The following is a 24,776-nucleotide window of genomic DNA, read 5'->3' on the forward strand; positions in this document are numbered from 1 at the left end:
TGTATTTACAACCTTGACTTCCTATTCCTATATTCCTGGGTAATGTCCTGTCCATTCCCACTCTTTATGGTGCCTATTAAGAGGAACGTGTGAATGCTGGTGTTAGTATTAGTTGTGTCTAAATGGCTTGTTAGTTAAGGGCAGGCATGCAGGATTGTTTCCACGTGCCCATTGTTTATTGCTTGAATGTTTTGAAAAGATTCATTGCATTGGGCTCTTGGTCTAGTTTGTAATGAGGTACTACGTACCATCAATGGCAAACACAAGAAGAATGTTGTAAACAGTCACCCATAAATCATAATTGACCATAAACTGATAGCAGGGCACTGCAGCTTCGAAATCTATCTCTCTGATTCTGTAACATGAACTGCTTCCAGAAACTGAAGGAATCCGGTTTGAAAATGGTGCCCTGTTGTGTCAATTTTACAGCTGTGCGGGGCGGAGGGGCAATACAAAAAATGTATACTGGGCTCTGTTCGAAGTCAAACACAATCCCAAGTTAAAAGTGAGTCTAAATTGTTATTGAGAGCTGTAATTACAGATTAGGGGAAACTGTTCCAAAGCTTTGGAGCCGTAGATAAAATGTTACATAGGCGTGGTTTCCATGGAAAAATAAAAAATAAGTTTCACCTTTATCTCACGCTATACTTACCAAATTTGGGTTTCCATGTATTTTTCTTTTAGGGTCAGAAATTCTCCTTCAAAATGCAAATGACATATTTAATATTAAAATATAGGAATGTATATTAAAATATTTCTGTCTACGTTCTAACAAATACTGACTACAAAAAACTCCCATAAATACCAACATTTTATAAGAAAGCACTGTGTACTATCAATGTATACATATATATGCCTGCATATATATATATATATATATATATATATATATATATATATATATATATATATATATATATATATATATATATATATAGACAAGTTTTCCTACATAACTGTAGCTTCAGCAATTCTAATCCTGTCACAGGATAACGCTGTGGCCTAAGACAGTACCGGTAGGAATAAGAGACTTGGAGACAGAAACCACAGTGAAGCATTGTTGTGCATATTTATTTTACAAAACACAAAAATAGAAACAAAATAAATAAGGCACAAGGGCCAAAATAAAAGGTACAAACAAAAGAACAAATCACTTGAAGGCTGGGCATTAACCTTCACTACACTGTTACAAAACAATACAAAAAAATCACAGCACAGGGTCCCCGAGTGGCTCATCCAGTTAAAACGCTGCCGCTGGGAACGCAGGGTGAGTCACACAGCTTGGATAGTGCCAGTTTGCGTCCGGGCTGTGCAAAGAGGCCGAACTTTGCTGGGGACTCCGAAGGGGGAGTCATATTGGCTCTGACGCTCCCAGGGTGGGTTGATGGGAACAGCAAACCCTACTGGCCACACACCGAGCACATTCAGTGGATAAAAACAGGGCTGATCTCTGTTCTACATGATTGGTAGCCTTCCCACCTCTGCTCTGGATTGCTCGGTGTAAAAGCGATTCTGGCTTTAGGCTTGTGTTATTGGAGGACGGTCTCACGCCCTCAGAATGTCCATGCTGTGTGGGGACCCGCTACGATGAAGAGAAAAAAATATAATTGGACATGGACATGTAATTGGGGGAAAATTAATAAAAATAATAATTGATCACTCAAGGATTTTGCTTCCTTTTATACATGTGGCCAATCCCCACCTATGATTGCTGGCAGGGACAGATTTCACCCCACCCCCTTCCATCCTTACATTCCCACACCTCCACTATTTACAGCAGCAGGGTTCTGCCCTCTGCCACAGGTGCAAACGTAATTTCTTTTGTCTGTGGTAGGTACCCATGATTGATGCTACTTTCAGTCTAATGTACAAAGAATTGCATCTGATTGTTAAGGGGCAAAAAAGACTTTAAGCAATCAGCCATCTGATCACCAAACACGAAGATAACAGAAGTTGAAAGGATGAAAAAATATATCTCTGTGCTTTGCGAAAGGCTTTATTTATTTATTTAAAATTATTTATTCTCTTTTTTTATAACCATGATTATAAACAACTAAATCAGAAAGCACTAGCATTGAGTCAAATGGAAATAATTTGAAATGCTGAATAATAAAGGTTGTTAAAAATAAAATGAATGAAGAGGTCTCTAAACCCCTTGTGCTGTATGCTTTCCTCCCTATTTGGTTAATAAAGAATTGTTTGGATCCTTTAGTTACAGTATAAGGCTGTGCAAGGTTACATTACAAATGGGATCTTCACTGCTGAAGTCTTGTGAAATATAAGGTACAGCTTTCAGACATGTTCCTATGCAAACAAAAATAACACATGCCATAGAGCACTAAAACAAACAACTACCAGCTCTGGTGCTGTGGAGGAGCAGGAACAAGGTGCACAATGCCAAACCACGATATTAACTTGTAGAAACCATAATACAACTAAATAATAATAATAAACTGGAGGGGAATTGGAAGCCAACAAAGAAATGTGTCTGACTACCGTAACCTGTACTGCTGTGTGCACAGCTCTTCTGTCCTAGAGAATGTGTGCTAACCACACTCTCTACAGTATTTACATTACACTCAATTACTGTCCCCAACATATATAGATTTTTTTTAAATGTAATCAATTTATTGGAAATACCATAATGTTATCATCCCAACAAACTGATTTTAATAGCACCCCTTGCTTCTATTTAGTTGGGATAATAGAGGTTTAACTGTGGTATAAGAAGACTGATGTGGTGTTATCAGAATGGGACCTCTTTTAATCAGGAGCATTAGTTTCAGATTACAAACACAAATCAATCGACTTTCAATGGACCTTCTGACAGAAATTGACCCCCCCCCCCCCAGCACAGGCTTAATGAGCTCCTTCACATGAAGCTGAATTTAAGCCCGTCAGTCATTAGAGATCCTGCCTTTTTAAAAAACAGTCAGCATCAGAGTTGGCCTTCATCCTTGATCCTAACCAACAGAACAAGTGCAGTGGTGCACCTACCTAGAGTTGTTCTCTTGTAGTGCACTAAACTACTTTGGGTGTGGAAATAGTCACTCGAGCAACAGTGCAATAATCTGAAGTGGGTTAAAAGAATGTGTACTACAGCACAAGATTTTGTGATTGACTTTAATAGAACCTTAATGTTGGGAGATTATGGTTTTTAAGTTGCAAATGTAGTTGTATGTTTGCCAATGAAACAATTGCTTGAAATAAATCCTGCCCTTGCATAATAATAATAGTGCATACTACTCGTCGTGAAAGTCCTTATGCAATGATTTCTTCATGAATCTTCTTGAAATTGCTGATGAATGAGCACACCCATCCGAAAAGCTCCTGTGAGTCTTGTTCTTGTGGCTCCCCAAATTTCACCTTTAAAGCAAGCCAAAAAAACAAAGCAAGAGGGATTTAAACAAGACTCTGCAGCACAATGTAATCTAAGGTCTTAAATGTTCAAAAGGAACCAAAAAACAATATTGGCGGCATATTGTTTTATTGGATAATGATAATCTGTTAAAAGAATCTGTTCAAAGATTAAACATAGAGACATATAGAAGATGTTGTACATATAAAGTCTAATACATAATGATTTGTTTCCATGAGTTTAGACATGTGAATAATCCATGCATGCGAGTCGAAATCTAAATCACTGTTAAAAAGAACAAGGGACAATTTAGACTGAAAAAAGGAAAAGTTAGTAAAGGATGTTTATATAATTATTGTACAGGTTAATGAAATAAAATGTCAGGGTCACTGTCAATCATCTAAATAGTGGCGAAACAATTCCCAATTAAAGCCTTTCGTATTTAAAGGAGTTTTGCAATCTGAAATCTAAAATATTAGCAAGAGGGATTTCACAGAATTGTCACAATCATTCAACATTTTCCCCCCCCCCCCCCCCCACAACTTGGAATAAGTTAGGTGGATGCAATTTTATCTTTATACAATCTTCGCCGATTGATGAAAACATAAAATTATGTCATCATTTTTTTGACATTACTGTATTTTGACATTTGCAGACAATAACAAACATCACTTAATTTAAGACAAGGCATGAATACCAGTATGTCACTGTACAGTTTCTTCATTTCGTCACATTTCCTTGTCAGCTGAGAAAGGTCTGCTTCATACTTCTGAAGTACAGTCTACAGCAGGAAAATGAATTTAAGATTTATAAATGACGCAATTCCATTTTAATGTTCTGAGTTAAATTGATGAAACTAAGACAGATCTCAGAGGCTTTTTAAAGAAGCAAAGCAATCTAAAATAAACTTTTTATTAGTATGAATAACTATACAGTATTAACTAATAAACACATAAATGAAATTACCTTTAGGTCTTTGTAAAACTGTGTTTCCCGGTTAACTTTATTTAAAACTTTATTTAAAACCTTTTTGTGTTGAATTATTTTCTGCAGCTCATTCTTCAGAACTGAAAAAAAAAACACACACACCTAATAAAACACTAAACGATCTCAGGATCTCAACATTTCAAACAGTTTTAATGCGATTACGAGAAAATGTTCTTGTGATCTTAACATGATAATTATTTTTTCAAATTAATTAGGTCATGAACAAAGTTGTTAGTTACTTTTTTAAATCTAGCTCAAAACACAGGATATTAATAAAACAATCCACTTCTCTTTGAGTATACATGGAGCCATATTTAAAGCAATTGTACCTTTCATGAGGCAGCCTTAATTTTTTTTCTTTTCTGATTTTCGACAAAAAAAAAAAAAAAAAACTTACCATCCACTTCTGCAGTGAGCCCTTTAATTGAAGCTAGGAAACGAAATAAAGAACTTCATTTAATTAAACGGAGAGTTTTCCAAAACACAATGTATTTCTTTGTGGACGCTGATAAAAATGTCATTAACTTACCCCCTGGAACAGTTTCAAATTCTGTCAACTCTTGGAAAAAAATAGCCAAGTCGGGTTCATGTAACATGATCTGCTGGACAAGGGCATGCAGCAAGGTGACTTTTCTCTCCTTTCCACGCATTTGTGTGAGCTGAGGACAAGGGGCAGCATTACACAGTGACACGTCTACTAGCAGAACCACACAAGATAAAATAAAGATGATAGGGTTAATACAGAATCAAACACAGGCCTGGAGCACCAGCCACTCAAATGAACATACTTCATTTATATTACCCTGTAAGAAGAGATCCTCACTGATCAATTTATTGGGGAATCTTCAATTGATATGAATACCCTTACCATAGTAAAAGCATAGCAAAGTGTAATAACACTATGTAACACAATTTTTGTTCCTGGGTAGTAAGTGTTATTTCCTAATTGCTTATGTCTCAAAAGTATAGAAAATGGCTCTTATTCCCCACAAACTTTGCTTTTGTGACCAGGACAGTAATATTTTGAAATTTACCTATTTCCAATGAGAAAACGGGCGAATTTGTGTCTTTTCGCTCACATAAAGTCAGAAAAAAGCAACATATGAATCCAAATTAACATGTATTTATACTAAAGTAATACAAAAATGACTACAAAAGATTTAGAAGTGAGTAGTTTTTCGAGATTTACAATTATACTGTAAATCACTTTCATGAATCAGCCCCCAAATGTAGTCTCCCATCATGTTCTCGTTATACTGTCCTTGGTAGCGACGTTCAAAGTCCAGTATATCCTGGTGGAAGCGCTCGCCTTGCTCCTCCGAGTACGCTCCCATGTTCTCCTTGAATTTATCAAGATGAGCATCAAGGATATGGACTTTGAGGGACATCCTACAGCCCATTGTGCCATAGTTCTTCACCAGAGTCTCAACCAGCTCCACATAGTTTTCGGCCTTGTGATTGCCCAGGAAGCCCCGAACCACTGCGACAAAGCTGTTCCAAGCCGCTTTCTCCTTACTAGTGAGCTTCTTGGGGAATTCATTGCACTCCAGGATCTTCTTTATCTGTGGTCCGACGAAGACACCGGCTTTGACCTTTGCCTCAGACAGCTTAGGGAAGAAGTCTTGAAGGTACTTGAAGGCTGCCGACTCCTTATCTAGAGCTCTGACAAATTGTTTCATAAGGCCCAATTTGATGTGCAGTGGTGGCATCAGCACCTTCCGGGGGTCCACCAGTGGCTCCCACTTGACGTTGTTCCTCCCCACAGAGAACTCGGTCTGCTGTGGCCAGTCCCGCCTGTGGTAGTGCGCCTTGGTGTCCCTGCTGTCCCAAAGGCAAAGATAGCAGGGAAACTTGGTAAAACCGCCTTGGAGACCCATCAGGAATGTCACCATTGCAGCCTCTTGATGCCATCTCAGAAAAATGCAGATATGTATCCACTTAGGCAGCTGGAACTAAACTGAACTGGTGGGCTTAAGGCCCCTGTATTTATACTACTATTTATATTACTGGAAAGTTCTAGAAAGTTCTAGAAGTTACTCCAAGTTTACACAGCACTGAATCTATCTGGAATGTTCTGGAAAATAGGTACATTTCAAAATATCACTGTCCTGGTCACAAAAGTCAAGTTTGTGGGGAATAATAGCCATTTTCTATACTTTTTGAGGCATAAGCAATTAGGAAATAACACTTACTACCCAGGAACAAAAAAAAAATAAAATAAAAAAAATTGTTACATGGTGTAATCTGAATCTGAAGTAAGCATTGTAAAGTCTAGGTATGGTAAATTGTATTGAAAAACATGGCACAGCATGGTAAATGCATAACCGTAGGAAAATTACAGTGCACAATTACTGTGGTAAACTTTAATGAGGGTATCAATGGATCTAAATGTGTTTTAAGGTGCATGAACATCTCAATGCATACATATTCAAATCTGGTTAAATCACTGTTAGGCAATGTTGGGGAAGTCACTTTTAAAAAGGGATCCGTTAGTTACATGGACCTTGAACAAAATTGTAACTACAGTAGTTACTGTAAGTTGTTATTTTAAAGCAAAAAAAAAAAAAAACTTTGGTCAGGCTGCAACATTTTTTCGAATAAATAAGGTATTGTCCAAAACAAACGGAAATAAATTTAAGCCTTTTGTGTACATAAAAAAAAAAACTACATTTCCACAGGACATATCATTCCACAGGACACATCATTAGTTACAAAAACTCAAGAACTACTATTAAACATAAAAAGGGTTATCCATTCTTTTTAGAATTGTCTCATATGCATGAGATCTGTACACAAGATAGGAAGTACTGGAACACTGACAGATCCTTAACAGTGATTTACATTCTGTAAAATCATGCTGGTGTTTTCCACCAGGGCACATTTATTGCTACTGTTTTAACACCATTCGCTACATTAGCTATATGCAGTGGAAAGAGGCCTGCAGTAGAGTAGGGTTACCATTCTAGGGTGGAATTAAGATGCCCTGTTATTCATATTATTCAGTTAGACCCTCTTGGCAAATCTTGGATTGAACTCACGTATGCAATCCGTTTACCAGGCTGTATTACACTGGATCGTATTATAGCTATGAAAAGGTGCTCAGGGCAAAAGATGGCTCCAAAGAGTGAGGTGATAAAAACCCTGATTAATACAGTTTAACCCTGGCAGGTCAAATGCATAGAAGTCAGCTACCTACTTTTGTTAAAGAAGAGAGTCTGAAACCTTTGGCCTTCTCCTTCCCAGCATTCTCATTGAGGTAATTTCCAACAACTAGCAGGTACTTTAACACAGAAACAAATGACTTGCTGTTCCTCAACTGAGTGCACATTTTAATCATCTGGTTTATCAGCTGAAATATAAAGAGAGACAATTACAGTCACACGTATAATACAGTAAAGAATATATTATGCTGTGTGTGTATATATATATTAACACGGCTTGGAGATAATAATTTTTTAATGAATAAGATAATGCAAAGGCATAATACTGCATACATGAGACGAACAGGTACATGCAATTCTACTTTTATTCACAATCTCATCAACTTACTCCTTAACAGTTTATGGTTCATTTTGATTGTCCTTTCACTACAACAAACCCCTCGATATAACGAACAAAAGGCTTGGACCCCAACAGGTTCATTATAGTGAGGGCGTACTGTATAACAATGGATGAAGCATGGGAAAATTGCATAATTAAGATGCAAATGTGCTGCGGTAAACTTTTATAAGGGTTCCGCTTGCCACTTCTTGTTTTCAAATCAATTTTTTCTTGTTAGGATTCTCAATGTATATGCCCCATATGTTGTATTGAATACCCTTTGCTTGTTTCTTTTCATAATTTGACTCAGGATATTAAGATTTTTCAAGTACAATACTGTGTATTATTTCCTGTGCAGCAAACCTAATTGCCGCTATGCTGTCTATCACTGGACTGAAACTGGTAATGTTGTGCCAGGGAGCCGATACAGCCTTGAAACACGGTATATGCGTTCAGACCTCCATAATGTCTGCAGCAGCTGGTGTTTAAGCCTGTCAGACTTTATCCTTCAGACAGCCTCTCACCACAAAAAGCCAACTCATTACCATACATATCTAGTTATACAGCAAAGATATCTGGTGTTGATAATCCAGATCTCCAGTGTGTTACGTCCTTTCCCCTATTTGGTACTCAAATTAAACATTCAAAGGTGCTTCAAAATGACTGGCAGAAAACTACTTTCACACAATTACTTAAATCAGCATGAGTTTCTTCCACTAACTTTCGACTGCAGCTATAAAGTTTGTGAATACCCTCAAGCACAAACAACTATGGGTACCTGCTTAATGAAACAGGCTTATTAAATTGCACAGCAAGTACTTCCTCAGTTAGGCATCCTCATAAAAGTGAGTCTGTTAGCAAAAGTGACTGGCTACTACTTTCAATATATGTTCAACTTACTCCCCACTCAAGAGAAAGCTCGACACAGCTGGAAAAACCAGCTTAGCCGGTATCAATGTACAAATGTGCATCCGCTAATAAAGGCCTCAATCAGCCAGCTTGTTAAATCTTACAGATAACAGTTTGCAATTCTTGCACAAAATAATCTGCCTTGTCCTGTACAGGAAATGTACAACTGCAAGCTCAAAACATAATTCTGATTGTTTTTATACAGTATATTCAAGTTACATTGAAAAAAAAAACCAAAAAACTATTATTAAGGAATGTGATGCTGCCAGGATTTTATGACTTGTTCTCTAACCTTGAGAAGAGCAGATGTGCATTTTTTATTTTTTCCCCAGAGCATTCTGATTTCTTCACAGTACCGTTTCTAGAAATCTGATCATCTCAAATATGCAGTTCATAATTAATGGTACTGGCTTCGCTCTCTGCACCACAGGTACACTGTACACTTTTTAAACTGAAAAGCACTATGTTAAAAAGAAAATAATTCCCAATATTCCTCTAGAGCAGTAGTCCTCAAGCCAAATAAATTAGTGGATGTGCTATACCAGCCCATAAAAGATAACATAAAGGCAAGCCAAAGGACAATAACAGTAGTGGACTGATTGAAAGCTGCAGAGACGTTAGTATTCCCTGCATAATGGTAAGGTTGATACAATGAGGATCAGCTGGAGAGTTACTGGGGTCAGCTGTGGCTGTGATGACCATTAAGAATACAGAGGAATACAAAGCATATAAGCTACACCCGACAGTGTAAAAGACTTCTCAGATCATGCATGCCAGCACATGAGCTACATATAAATGAATGCATGTACTGTATGTGCATCAGGGTGCATTGTTAATGTAGCATTCTGGTATATGAATGCTCTGTGAACACAAGAGACCCAGATCCTTGTGTCTTACCTTGGATCTTTAAAGTGATTAAAAACTATGGAATTCATGAGTGATTAGATTACCACTGTAAGCCTTTCATTTTTAAAATTGTTCAGGATGTGGGGATCCCCAAATGATCATAATAGGGTCTGCGATGTCTAGAAGTGTATTGTGTGTGAAAAAAAGAGTATTTATGGTATTTGAAGCAAGAACCTGTTATTTTCTAGTATAGCCATTGATTGTCATAAACTTCAAACATGGTTCTCTCAGTTAAACAAAATAAAATGGTTATGAAGTGTTTATGAGTTTTAAATCATTTTAAATAAACCTGAGGGTGTCTGATAAATGCCCATATACCTATCCTGCATTTTTTAAGAAGTGCACAAAAATTATTCAAATTCAATTAGACTGCATTGCAGCAAAGTGTTTTTTTTTTTTTTTCATATTCAGAGGTAAAGCATTTTAACCAGATTGTGCTTAGCAGAAGACTTTCGAACTGCATTTGAATACGATGCATGGTAGTCATATTTACAGAATAAGGCACTGTACTTTTCATAAAGCATTAGGTATTCACTGATTTGTGCAGCTGGATTTTGAGGATTTCTAATTTTACTCATTTGGTTTGATATTAAAATGATAATACTCACCGGCTGAGCATATTTAAATGTTAGCAATTAATTTTAATGAAACCAAAATTAGAATAAAACCCTTTTAACCAGTACTGTACAAGAGCCATTTCTGTGATACTGCCCAGTATTCAGCATGATTTCAAAATAAAAAATAAAAGATGTGTAACGTTTGATATGTCTGGGTACCCAACACACATGCACAGTATTTGGTTCCCTGCTATATGCTCAAATTCATGTTTATGATCACAATTCATCCATATACTTATATAGCACCTAGTCTAAAGTGCAAGCATTTATATATTTATTTGTAATTTATACTGTATGAATTTGTTATGTCATGCCCTTAATCCTTCAATGGAACATCAACACACAGTTTAAGGCAACCTTTTTTTATGACATGTACTTACAGGCTGAAGGTCATCCACACTAATTGGAAGTTCTCTGATCGTGAGCAAAAGGTCCAGTCGATTATTTAAATTGGGGATATTGCACATCTAAGGAAAAAAATGCAATTTAAAACATGTTTCACTAAGATGTTTGAAGAGTTTTTCTTAAGAGCTTGAAAAACATCATTTACTGTTATTAGAGTCAGAAGTGTGTTCTGTATTTGATTGAGATAATGCAAGAAAAAATGGCTTGCTTGCTGCTTGTCAAAGAACATGCACTGGAGTATGAGTTACATATGACTGCCATTACCCTGGTATTGTAGCAGTTACCACGGTATTGTAACAGTTACCACTGTATTGTAGCAGTTACCATGGTATTGTAACAGATACCACGGTATTGTAGCAGTTACCACGGTATTGTAGCAGTTACCACGGTATTGTAACAGTTACCATGGTATTGTAGCAGTTACCATGGTATTGTAGCAGTTACCATGGTATTGTAACAGATACCACGGTATTGTAGCAGTTACCACGGTATTGTAGCAGTTACCACGGTATTGTAGCAGTTACCACGGTATTGTAACAGTTACCATGGTATTGTAGCAGTTACCACGGTATTGTAGCAGTTATCATGGTATTGTAGCTATTACCACGGTATTGTAGCAGTTTATCATTCTTTTCATGTGCTTATATTATCCATTTACAGAACCTTCCTTTGTCATTTTCTGTTTACTAACCTTTGATATACTATTGCATCACCTGTGCTTGGATTACTTTGTAATAGTGTGTGTGTGTGTGTGTGTGTGTGTGTGTGTGTGTGTGTGTGTATGAGAGAGAGAGAGAGAGAGAGAGAGAGAGAGAGAGAGAGAGAGAGAGAGAGAGAGAGAGAGAGAGAGAGAGAGAGAGAGATCAGTTCTGCATTCACTGTGTGAAATATCTTTTACTTCTCTAAATAGGTTCTCGCATTGGCCCATACAGCTATGGCTAAAAGTTTTGCATCACCCTATAAAATTAATTAATTTTGCTTCACCTGCTGAAAAGTGTTACAATAAGATATTCAATTACATACAGTTCTGTAGTTTTCTGTATACATAATGAAAAACTGACAAAAATTAAAAAATGTGACATTTCGAAATATAACATTAAATATTTGTACTACTATTATGGCTATCATTTTTTTTCTTTTATCATTCTGTAGTTTTTTTTTGATTACATACATTATGTTAATAAAACGTCTGGCCATAGCTGTACATTTTTTCTCAAGTGATTGGAGTTTAAACTCAAAACTCCTTAAAGGCATCAGATGTGGAGGAAACTTCTTATTTAAAATAATAACACTTTAGTATAAACATTATCCAAATATATATTAGCTTGTTTCTCACTTGCATGACCTGCTGCATACGAAAAAGAAAAACAAAAAAAACAAACCAAGTTGAGCTACAGCAACCAGACCTCTATGATCTAGTTTATTAATAGTGGATGAAGCATGTTCCTTCTTACCTCCATCATATACTGGTCAACCAAATGAAGCTCGGATGGTGAACCCTTGTATGATTTATACATTTCTATATCATCTGGTGTAGGCACATACCTAATAAAATACATGTCAAAATAAGAGAGTGTAAACAAGCATTTGCTTTTATTAGCATATGCGAATGATAGCGATCATAACTTTTGGTTACAATTTGCAAACCAGCAATCATACGTTTACCAGTGTCGAGAGATTCCTGTGATATCAGTTTTAAACAGCATTAGCAACATGGAATATGAGTCTGTACAAGTGTCATGCACAAGTGTGTTTATTCTGAAGACGTTGTTACAGCTAGACAGCCAGATTGACATGCTGAGTGGTAACTTTTTCTAGGCCTCTAAACCAGTCTGCAAACTTCTACCATTTTCAAGTGCATTTTACAGCAATAAGGAATCACTTTGAATTCAGTCACTTGTGGTATATAAAAAAGTGGTTGATTCAATCTGTGCACTGGTTCTGTCAAATGTAAAACAAATAATAATAATCCAGTTTATCCTGATGGGGTGTATCAATTAATTCTCTAAACCCTTGCCTAGTAAAACAAAAAGGTGGGATCAGAGGAAAGGGAGCCTATACATGGGAAGATTTATATTAAGGATTCCTGTGTTCATTTATGTTCAGACTTAACTTCAGAAAAAATAACAGAAAAGTTTGACCCATTTAAATCAGACCCGTTTAAAAGTTTAAAAAGAAAAAAAAATATTAAACAATTATACTGTGTAATTCCTGCCCCCTAAAGAATTGCATGGGCTGTAAATATTTTAGACTGCAATCTGCACCTTGAAAAGTTTAAAAGTGACAGTATCAGACACTTAAGAATGTACCTCCGGAGGGATGAGATTTGCTCGTCGGTAAGACCGCCGTCCTTTGCGTTTATAATGTGTACCTTTTCTTTCAACTCGTAGGGCTTTACATCAAAGCTTTTGAGAAAAATATCTGCATTGGAAGAGAGAATGTGCTTAAAACCCCAGTAGATCTGATATGCTTAACTGAATCAAACTTACGGTAGTAATCAAAGTAAATATTACAGTAATGCACTTGTGGTTTTGCTGTAGTAGTACGCGTTACTAATTGCATTCCTGGTTCAAAATAAGTACACTTTAAATGCAAAACTAATCGATATCTCCTGGACATAATCCAACGCTAGAGCATGGGACAATGCCCACTTCAGAGGGTAGTATTTATATCATAACGTGGTCCATGGTTGATACTGCAGTTGGCATGTTCTCTATCTATACCATTTACATTGTGTTGGAGCTGCACAACCCTGTATGGCTGTTTGCCATGGTGTGCATCAAGTGAAGGAAAATCCTCAGTTTCCTAGTATTTAATTTGTCTGTTGCTGCCACCCCTTGGACACATCTGGAAATAATACCTCATCCGATTATATTAAACAAATAAGGTGTCTACACTAGACACAGGAGGTAATACGGTACTCTGTACAATTGGCACTGTGGCTTACAGTATAAGAATGCCATGCACACTTTCATGTGGGAACTTTTACTGTAACCCTTCATATAAAAACTGTTTTGTTCCAGTTGAATGATTTTAATGCTGTCAATATAAAAATCCCTTGCATTCCAGTAATTCAGAATCTAGGTACAGCATGTATTAAGTGGAGTTCTGAAACTAACGTCGTTCATAAAACCCATAGGATTTAGATGAATAGGAGCATCTCCTGATTTTATTTTTTAAGCAAATGTGAATTTTAATCAGCAGCACCATCTCCTGGCTCATTGAAACACAGATCAGGGTTTATATATACAGCTCTGGAAAAAATTAAGAGACCACTGCAAAATTATCAGTTTCTCTGGTTTTACTATTTAGGTATGTGTTTGGGTAAAATGAATATTTTTGTTTTATTCTATAAACTACTGACAACATTTCTTCCAAATTCCAAATAAAAATATTGTCATTTAGAGCATTTATTTGCAGAAAATGACAACTGGTCAAAATAACAAAAAAGATGCAGTGTTGTCCACACCTTGATTGACCTGGCTGTGTGGCATGGAGCATTGTCCTGCTGGAAAAACCAATCCTCAGAGTTGGGGAACATTGTCAGAGCAGAAGAAAGCAAGTTTTCTTCCAGGACAACCTTGTACTTGGCTTGATTAATGCCAAAGCTGCCCGATTCCAGCCTTGCTGAAGCACCCCCAGATCATCACCGATCCTCCACTACATTTCACAGTGGGTGCGAGACGTTGTGGCTTGTAGGCCTCTCCAGGTCTCCGTCTAACCATTAGACGACCAGGTGTTGGGAAAAGCTGAAAATTGGACTCATCTGGGGGTGCTTCAGCAAGGCTGGAATCGGGCAGATTTGTCTTTGTGAAGGGCGCATGAATCAAGTCAAGTACAAGGTTGTCCTGGAAGAAAACGTGCTTCCTTCTGCTCTGACAATGTTCCCCAACTTTGAGGATTGGTTTTTCCAGCAGGACAATGCTCCATGCCACACAGCCAGGTCAATCAAGGTGTGGATGGAGGACCACCAGATCAAGACCCTGTCATGGCCAGCCCAATCTCCAGACCTGAACCCCATTGAAAACCTCTGGAATGTGATCAAGAGGAAGACGGATGGTCACAAGCCATCAAACAAAGCCGAGCTGCTTGAATTTTTGCGCCAGGAGTGGCATAAAGTTACCCAACATCAGTGTGAAAGAATGGTGGAGAGCATGCCAAGATGCATGAAAGCTGTGCTTGAAAATCAGAGTTATTCCACCAAATATTGATTTCTGAAGTCTTCCTGACTCAAAAAATTAGTATTGTGTTGTTTAAAAATGAATCTGAACTTATTTTCTTTGCATTATTCGAGGTCTGACAACACTGCATCTTTTTTGTTATTTTGACCAGTTGTCATTTTCTGCAAATAAATGCTCTAAATGACAATATTTTTATTTGAAATTTGGGAGAAATGTTGTCAGTAGTTTATAGAATAAAACAAAAAATGTTCATTTTACCCAAACACATACCTATAAATAGTAAAACCAGAGAAACTGATAATTTTGCAGTGGTCTCTTAATTTTTTCCAGAGCTGTATATATATATATATATATATATATATATATATATATATATATATATATATATATATATATATATATATGGCAATATTGGGTATACCATCCAGTTACCCTTTTGCCAAGGTCTTTAGAAGTCCCCTCTGCCAATTTTCAAGATTTCTGTTTCACACATGTTTTTTTTTTTTTTTTTTTTTTTTCAGGTAGACGAGATTAGTCAATCAATAATAAAGCCCACGGGTGTGATTAATGAAATAAAACTCACATATCTTTTCACACAACCTAAAAATATGAGAAAACAAGTTCTTACTAAAATTATGTGCCACTTTCTGATTTAGCAAGATTTGATGGTTTGTTGCAGACTCCACTCCAACAATGGTTCCTAGTTCCTGGATCCTGAACTGATCATAGAGCAATTCTGCATCTATCTTGATCTTCTCTGTGCTGCACTGTGTCCATATAGACTTTGAAATCTGAAAAACATAACAGAAGAAAAAATCAGTGTCCAAATAATTCAACACATACTACTCAAACAGTCTCTGATCTTTACGAACCTTCCTGAGTTTTTTTCTTATTTTAACAGGCAGAATTAAGCTAAAGAGACTAATGTGAACTGTTTGGTATTTGATTTTTAGCAACTTGGGTCCTGTATTCATTATTTAAACAGTGACAGTTTGTAGAGCAATCGAATAAACCCTGTCATTGCTTATCCCTTAAGGACTGCTCACCTTATCTTGAGATATCAGGTCCCAGTGAAATGCTTTTGTCCTCTTTGATATAGATTTGGATTGCAGACTCAGAGATGGTGGAGGGGGGGGCGGTGCTGGGACCGGCAGTGTCTTTACACACTCTGAGGGGGGAGGCACTGTTGCAGGTGACTTCGGAGAAGGAGTCTGAAACATCGTCTGTGCCAGTGTACTAGGCGGTAACTGTGTAGAAAATGGGGTCTGGGGTAAAACAGCATTCACAACGTTTGGTTCCGAAGTGGACGTTGATAGTGGGGGGTCTGTGTTTGCACTGACAAGGGAAACCGGCTCCTTCTCCGCCACCTGATCTTTGATGTCCAAGACCCGACTCTCCTGTATGATTGAATATAACCCATCATCTTCAGGTTCGAATTGGGATTTGCGTTTCCAGTGAAGACAAAACTTATCAATGGCCTGTACCCATTCATCCCGATCTTTCTTTATTTCTTCTGTACTCTTGAAGTGACAGCTATCCGGTACCCTAAACCTACAAAGAGGGGGAAAAAAACACCATATCACTCCTTCTGATAGCCCACAAACACCCTGCTTTAGCACCTCAGTCTGTAGCCTGTCCCTATAAAAACTGGTGCTCTGGTGTCTCCACCCAACCAAAATAGTGTTACCATGCTAAGTGATTTGCTACCTGATCCTATAAAACCCTTATCAAAGTTTACCCCTGCAAATCTGCATGGGATTTTATCAGTTTCTTCATGCTTTTTACCATTGCTTACCATGATTTATCATGTTTTTTAATATGCTTTGTTGTACCTCTCTGGGCTTTACAATGCTTACCTATGCTTCAATATGCTTTCACTATACTTTTATTATGTTTTTTATAAGGGTATTTTGCTGTGATCCACACTGAATAAATAAAAAAAAAAAACATACTATCATTACCCTGTTGTAGGAATTGAATCATTCAAATACAAGGTAATGTACTTTAAATTTTCTCCATAGTTCCCATTTTTCTTGCTTGAGATATTTCAGGCTTTATTGAAAAACTATAGAACCCTTGTCCTTGTTTTGAATGCTGGGTCTCTCGTGGATAAAGGTTTCTGTGCTTGTGTGATGGTGACTAATAAAAGGTAAGTCAACCCACGCTTACATGTCTCATCATTTACTTGAACACAAAAACACTTTCTATTCTGTGAAATGTCAAGCTGTGATCTCATTAAATTTCAGCCTCAGATACTTTTTTTTAAGTTTTTAATGTATTATGGTTGGCTAGAAGTCTTGTACTTACTGATACTTGTTTTTCTTGGTGTGCACAGTAAAGGAATCACATCCATGCTGCTTCTCAACAGTCGCGTTACCATCTGAGATGTGGATGACAGTGGTGGAAGGGTCCAAGTCCTCAATCGCTGTGGTGTGATCTGTGTGCTGCAGGACGAGCTCACCTTCATGCAGTTGTACTAAATACCTTGCAGAACACAAGACAAATCAACAGGAATGGGTATATCTACTTCATTATGCATTTAAGAACACATGCGTTCCAAGCATTCAAACTTGTGTCATGCTGAAAATGAGCCACTTATTGATAAAAGCCATTGTAATTTTCTTTTCATCAGATGGCTTGTATCAAATGGAATTTAAATCTATCTAGATATAATAAAACATATAGTATAGGATTTCAAGTAAGAGACAGGCTGACTTTCAGCCACTAGATTATATATAGGGCCTTTAATACTACATAGATTGTTATTACATGAACATAGCTGCTATTTACTTCGTGTTAGTATTGGACTTGGCTTTAGCCCACATTAAAAGAGATGGTAGTGGTGGGAACCAACCATGACATACTGAAGCTGTACTGTAACATCTGCACACATTAAAGTAAGAGCCAAGCCTCTAGTGCTTTTCCTCCACCAGGTAATGTGGATTTCCTATTGGCCCGGTGTTGATGGCTGAAGTGTAGTGCTGTCTCCAGGGATCAGCCTCCTTGCGTCCTCCCTGGTGCATCAGCACACACAACAGCGGCGATGCTGGCTCCAGAGATCAACCAAAGTGCAGCCTCCCTAGCGTCATGGCAACCGTCTGGAATGGGATGGGTGGGGCACTTCACAGGGGTCAACAATTGGGCAAGTCCCATCTTTGGTGGTTCGTCGACTAGCCAACGACACATCAGGAAAGCATCCCAGCACCACTCCTCTCCAGCCCCCACCCAACACAGCCAGTTTACTTATCCATCTATTCCTTTCCATTGATGTTCACTTCCTCCATAGACATATACAGTATTCTGGGTGTGAAGATATATATTTTTTTCCAATATAACTTACCATGCAAATATACCATGGTGACCTGAAGAATGTTAAAATGTCAAGGGATTTGGGTCATTTAAAATAGATAAGGCAGCAGTAGATAAATGCTCCCCACTCCAACCCCCAACTAACACAAACTAACATTTTATGGGGTGTTTCATGTCTGTTTGTTATGTATGCTAGATTATGTTATCAGTTGCACTAATCAATTACTTAATTACTGCGACAAATAAAGGTGTCTTATCAAACTGAAGGCAATATAAATGAATTAACTTGAAGTTTATCATATTTACAGTAACAGTTAGTTATCTCATTGCATTGACATTTTCTCCAGGCATTAAATAACCAACATAGAACTGCACTGTTGGCTTTTTCAGCAACAGAAAAGCGGAGTTGTCTTTTCCTTTGAAGTTGTATATTAAAAAAAAATAATGTATGGCATTGTTTTCAATGGAGGCCGTTTCTTATTGATGTATTTCTTATATCCGCTGGAGGAGCATTGCAGCACTGAAACAGGATGATGCTAAATGAATCTGAATAAGAACACACAAAGCTAACTTTGATATTTCATGCCTATACCATGTAGGAGTCAGTCTGCTAATTCTATTAGGTACTGCTGAGCAATGCTTTAATCTAACATTTTTATTTATTAACATAACATGTCGTAATTAACAACAATGTACTTTTTGGTAAGGGGAGTGCTTTTCCGCCTCACATGTTTAATTGTTTCATCGGAGTGTACAATATATATATATATATATATATATATATAATAGATATATTATATATATATATATATATAATATATATAGATATATATATTATATATCTAAATGGTGTTTAATAAGGTCTCACTTTTTAAGGTCGGTTTACACATTATACGGAAAAAAAATTTGTCCAGTGACGACTACCCTCCTTACGTATGAAGTTGGTGGTAAACTGCGTCTTTCACGGTCGGGAGGGTAAAAATAAAAAATGTGGGGGGTGGTGGTAAAAAAAACTTGAGAATAAAGTAAAAAAAAAAAAAAAATGTAACAAAAAAACAAAAAAACAAAAAAACAAACAAAAAAAACCCAAACAAAATTAAGTAGAAAACAGAGGGTTTATCCCCCTCCTCTCTCTACATCCAGCTGTCCTTCACGTATAATCCTTGATTTTGTGGGTTCTTCGTAAACCACCGAACTAACTTGTGTTGGAAGCACATATATATTATTGTAGATAATTTTATTTACAAGCTTCATGATCTGAAAGACAGACAATAAACAGATACATTGTAAAAAAAAAAAAAAGTCATTATATGTTTTACTAGTTGTCCCTTTTTAGGTGGTGCCCATCTGTTATGGATAATGCTCACACTTGCTGGTGAGGCAGGGCAATGAATAGGGCACATTATTTAATCCAACAAAAACATTTAAATAACTAGTTGAAGGTTTTCTATTAGTGATCCATAGTGCTGCCTGTGTTGGTAACGTTGTTGTTTGATAGTTCTGATAGGTATTCCTGGGGTCTTATTCAATAAGGGCTATTTACTTTTGTTGCATATCACCAAGAAAAAACAATATCATCAAAAGTAACTACAGTTTTTTTTTTTTTTTTTTTAAGTATCTCTATTTAAAGGCATATATCATATAAGGTAACACATTGTGTGAAGGGTGTTCAAAGTATAAGAAATGTCATCCCATGCTGAGCTCAGACTACGTGAAATGATGTCTCTTATACTAAGAGACACCGCACAATGTATTAACTTTTTATAGATCACAAACCTAGTTTTGTACACAGGAATTACCATAACATAATGTCTGTGACAATGATCGGATGATTTCTCATACATGATTTAGAACACAGTATAAAGACATTATCATGCCCCATACAGTTTTATTTTTTTATTTTTATTGCTGTGTTTTAATTTATATTGAAAATGCTGCCTCTGTGTTTTTTGAGCAGAGCTTATAATTATATTAGAGGCAGCCATGTAATTTGTTGTTTTTCTGGAACAACAATGAAATTAACATGTTTCTAGGGCAACAAAGATTGATGTCATACAGCTAAAATCACCTTAGGGGAATAGAAGCTTTACAAAATATTCACAAAACTGGTAAAATTATGGATTAGGTAGTGACACCAGTGCAAAATTCAGACCCCGTAGTTCTAGATAATCATACATTCAGCTTAATGTACTGTAACTACCTGAGTGAATGATTAATACACTTTCAATGGAAAAATAGGGACAAATTACAGTATGTTCAAAATTAAAATAAAAATAGGCTCTATTTTCCACTTCTGCTTTGAGCACTAATGTCATGAGCAGCTTCCCCAAGGATTAAAAGAGTCCAAAATTTAGCAGACAATGCTTACTTTGCTTTTGTCTTCTTGAGAATTGGCTTCAAGCTCATAATCCTGACGGTCTTGAAAGGAAATTGAGAATTTAGTTCCTTCACTGTCTTCACAGGACTTGATTTGTGTAAAAGGAAACTGCTTTTTCACAATCCCTTTCTCAATGCTGCAAATGACCTTTGAATTGAAATCAATCTGGAAGACAACAAATGTTTTAAACGTCAAATTGACTTTTAAGAAAACAACAACAACAGAAAAGCTCAACAGCTTTATACTGTTCACTTGGTTTTTTTCAGCTTTTCCTAATTTTGTAACATTAACAGAATGCATAAAGAAAAAACAAACATAAACCGACCTTCGGATGAGATGTAAGACGTCTTGTAAGTGACTCTGCAGGACGAGTTGTTGATGCATAGTTAACCCATAGTCTCTGTAAGTCACTTTGGATAAAAGCATCTGCTAAATCAGTGGTTTTCAAACCCAGTCCCTTGTCTCCTGGTTTTCATTCAAACTGAGCTCTCAGTTAGTTAACTAGATGCTAAATTTAAATGATAATCTGCTTACTTAGACCTTTTTAATTGTTTTCAGCAGTTGCAGATTTTAAGTTAGCTATAACATTTAATAAGTAACTACTCTGCAACTGTTTAAGAGCTGAAAACAATTAAAAAGTAATTGAGAGCTCAGCTGGAATGAAAACCAGCAGACACAATGGGTTCCCCAGGACCGTGGTTGAAAACCACCATGCTAAATGACTAAATCAATAAATTTTATTATTATTATTATTATTATTATTATTATTATTATTATTATTATTATTATTATTATTATTATTATTATTATTATTATTACTTAAACTTGCCCTTTGTTGAGAAGCTTTTAATAAATCTGGCCCATGATGTTTAGTTCCTGAAGGATTTACATCAACATATTCTCACCTGCAATATTCGTTTCTGCCACCTGTATCTGTTGCATTTGTAGACGCTGAAATTATACTGCGGTGTGCTTTCCATCTGCCATTGAAATAAAGCCAGATATCAAACATACTATAACATACAGGACTGGCAGACAGGTACCGTCATACATTTCCAGATGTGGTTCCGTTGAAATAAATGTGCAATTGTAAGTACATCACAAATTTATTCATGATTTAAAACCAATCAAGACACTGCAGTACATCCCCTGTAGAGCTGATGGTTTTGTCATGCGTATGAACTTTACAAACAGTCTGAGAATCAATCGGGCACTTATTACTTTTACTTACATTACTAACCACCCCACATTAAAAAACAGCAGAGGGTTAATTGCCATGGTAAGACTATAAATGCCGGCAGTTGGGATTGATGATACATACACTAGCAGTGATGGTGTAAATGTTTCAGGCAAGGAGCTGTGGGCATGCTTAATAAGAACTCAAGCCTCGCGTTGTGAGAACTTGGTTTGCAGAAATCCTCATTTTTAAGCCTTTGTTTTCTCCATAAGGAGGATCATCTAATAGTACTGATACAGTTGTACAGCTTGTTGCAATCCCCCCCCCCCCCCCCCCCCCCCCCCAAAAAAAAGATCTCAAATGAATAATAAGCAATTAAAAGGAGGGTTACATTATTCTCTATGGATTAATCATTCACGTGAATATACGGAACCTTTTAAAAGTGGAATTGTAACTACAAACTGATTACTTATCAGGCATACTACAAATCAATCCTATGGTCGTGGTTGGAAAACTCCCTGTGTTTTTACTTCCTCCTGCAAGTTTCAATTGATATGTCAATAGGCGTACTCAGTACTGTTATCTGTGTGCATACAGAAAAGCTACCTTTGGCTTCATGTTCCTCTTTTTTTTTATTATGGGATGCCAGTGGGTGCTGACGTGTGTATCTGTGTGATGGGAGTTCAATTTCTCATGTACCCTCGTAACAGCCTCATCTTTTACAATGTCTCAGATCAGAAGATGCATTCTTTACAGCTGGGGTGTGCATTTAGCATCTTGGATATATAATGGAAACATGTTAAACATGTTTGTATTTGGATTAAAAAAAATAAAAAAAAACATGCTTTTTAAAATATACATTTTAAAAAGCATGTGCAGGTATGGTCCCCGAGTGGCACACCCAGTAAAGGTGCTGCTACATGGTGTGAAGATTGAGTCATACAGTTTGAGTCATGCAGCCAGTTTGTGTACTGGTTGTGTGAAGCTGTCAGTCTTCAATGGGGTTTCCACAGGGAACTTTGCATTGGCTCTGAATTTAAATCAGCAGGGAAGCATTAACCCACCCCCGGTAATTTGTTATATATGAAGAACAGATGATTATGTTTTCAGAAAGCCATTTATTATAAATGCTGTACTGTAACATTTTTGTCTGTATTCGTTCCTACAACAGAATTTATAAATGACTTTATAAAAGAGATCATGCAAAGAAAACCAATGCATACGGTATCACAAAATAATCAGGGTCTGTTCTATTCTGCAGATAATTATAAACGCATTCAAGGACATCTACCTTAAACTCAAGTTGTCTCTTCACATATAAGCAGAAGGGTCACTGCTATGTGTTGTGAGGATGTCATAGCAACCAGCTTTGTAATAATTCCCTGGTTTCAAAAACCCAGACAGATCTACACTACTGCAACAAAAATATGAACTATAGAAAAGTGTGCCAAAGAGGAGTCAGAGCTACAAGCTAATAAAAAGTGCTACTTTCAAAAATAAAATACAGGCTTCATATGAAGTGTAGCCCCAAGCAGTTAAGACAGTCGCACATTTCAAATTACTTTTTAGACATTCAGATACATTATACCAGCACAGTTGCTGAACAGCATAAAATGACTGCTATTTATCCACAAAGTGTTTACAAATGCAACACTTTGTAGCACAGGAATGGATAGTATTTCAGGTGTCTCATATCAAAATGTTTTATGTGTGGGGCACAGTATTGCATGGCCCTCCTCGATCACCTGATCTAAATGTTTGTTCACTATACTGTGTATTTAGTTTCCTTACCTGTGTTTGTGAGGTTTGCTTTGTAGTTTCACCTGCCCCCTTGCTTGCCCACGTCAAAGCTTCTTGGATGGTCATCTCACCCATTTTTACCTTGTTTAATATTCTCAGCTGTTCTTCGTTGCTCAGCTATAGTGAAACATGAAACACAGTATATAGGGATGTCATGGTTTACCAAGCTTTGTATGCCTTTAGTGTGTTTTACTAAAATTTGCTATGCATTTACATGACAGTTTGTATATATTTTTTTACATTCCCAAAAGACAGTTTATTATTATTATTATTAATAATAATAATAATAATAATAATAATAATAATAATAATAATAATAATAATAATAATAATAATAACAACAACAATAATAACAAGTAGAACTGCCAGACAGTTTTACGGCTCCCAAGCCCCAGTATCAGTACCCATCTAAGCGTATTTAGTACTCAGTATGCCAAGTTTAAAATCAGTAACTTCAACTGTTCCACAGAAGAAGATTTTGAATTTTTTTTTTTCCAAAAATGCATCAGGCGGCCATCTTGTTTAACGCATAAATGCCATTTTTGAAAATATACATTTTACTAACACAGGGACGATGGTTTTCAAGTTTGGAGTGTCTCAAGTGAACCATTTTTAAACTGAAGCAGTTTTAAATATAAGAAGAACATGTAGGAGTGGCAGCCATATTGTTTCAGGAAACAACCATTTTAACATATTTGTATTCCATTGCACTGAAACGATGCCTACCAAGTTTGGAATGTTGGTCAGACGGTTTTCAAATAAAAGCAGTCTGCTGTTAAGGGTGCGCTTCAGGAAATTTGTGGCAGCCATTTTACTATTGAATTGTATCACAGCAACTTCTGCTTTGCAAGCAGGTTTGGATGCTGATAATATCTGCCAAGTGTCAGATCAATCACTTCAACGGTGCCAAAGAAGAACATTTCAGGAAATTTCAAGAAGAAAGGCCATTTCGGTTTACCAGTTTCTTAAAAGTAGGGATGGGCAGATCGATCCAAAGTATCGATACTTCCGATCCTGACATTTCATTTTTGAGAATCGATCCTCACATAAAAATATCGATACCAGGTGCTTTCTTTAGCCAGTGATTTTTTTTTTTTTACTGAAACTAAATGTGTATCAGATACTGAAAAGTGAAAAGAAAATTAAATGTAGTACATTGTTGTTTAGGATAGGAACTACTTCTCCTTCCGCCCTCTCCCTCCACTCCTCA

At 36.7% G+C, this 24,776-nt stretch overlaps 1 protein-coding gene across 1 annotated transcript; it reads right to left on the reverse strand.

The window, feature by feature from the left end:
* Nucleotides 1-1,454: 1,454 nt before the first annotated feature.
* LOC121297802 (formin-like protein 13) lies at nucleotides 1,455-17,819 on the reverse strand. The gene is made up of 13 exons (XM_041224308.1): nucleotides 17,211-17,819; nucleotides 15,950-16,454; nucleotides 15,532-15,694; nucleotides 13,032-13,143; nucleotides 12,177-12,267; nucleotides 10,698-10,784; nucleotides 7,542-7,694; nucleotides 4,875-5,004; nucleotides 4,743-4,775; nucleotides 4,325-4,425; nucleotides 4,056-4,139; nucleotides 3,244-3,366; nucleotides 1,455-1,582 (listed from the first exon to the last, which is right to left on the reverse strand). The coding sequence occupies exons 2-12, from the start codon at nucleotides 16,121-16,123 to the stop codon at nucleotides 3,262-3,264; spliced, it is 1,233 nt and encodes a 410-aa protein (XP_041080242.1). The 5' UTR covers nucleotides 16,124-16,454; nucleotides 17,211-17,819; the 3' UTR covers nucleotides 1,455-1,582; nucleotides 3,244-3,261.
* Nucleotides 17,820-24,776: the final 6,957 nt, after the last annotated feature.

This window comes from Polyodon spathula, chromosome 23 (genome assembly GCF_017654505.1).
Source record: "Polyodon spathula isolate WHYD16114869_AA chromosome 23, ASM1765450v1, whole genome shotgun sequence".
Classification (NCBI taxonomy): domain Eukaryota; kingdom Metazoa; phylum Chordata; class Actinopteri; order Acipenseriformes; family Polyodontidae; genus Polyodon; species Polyodon spathula.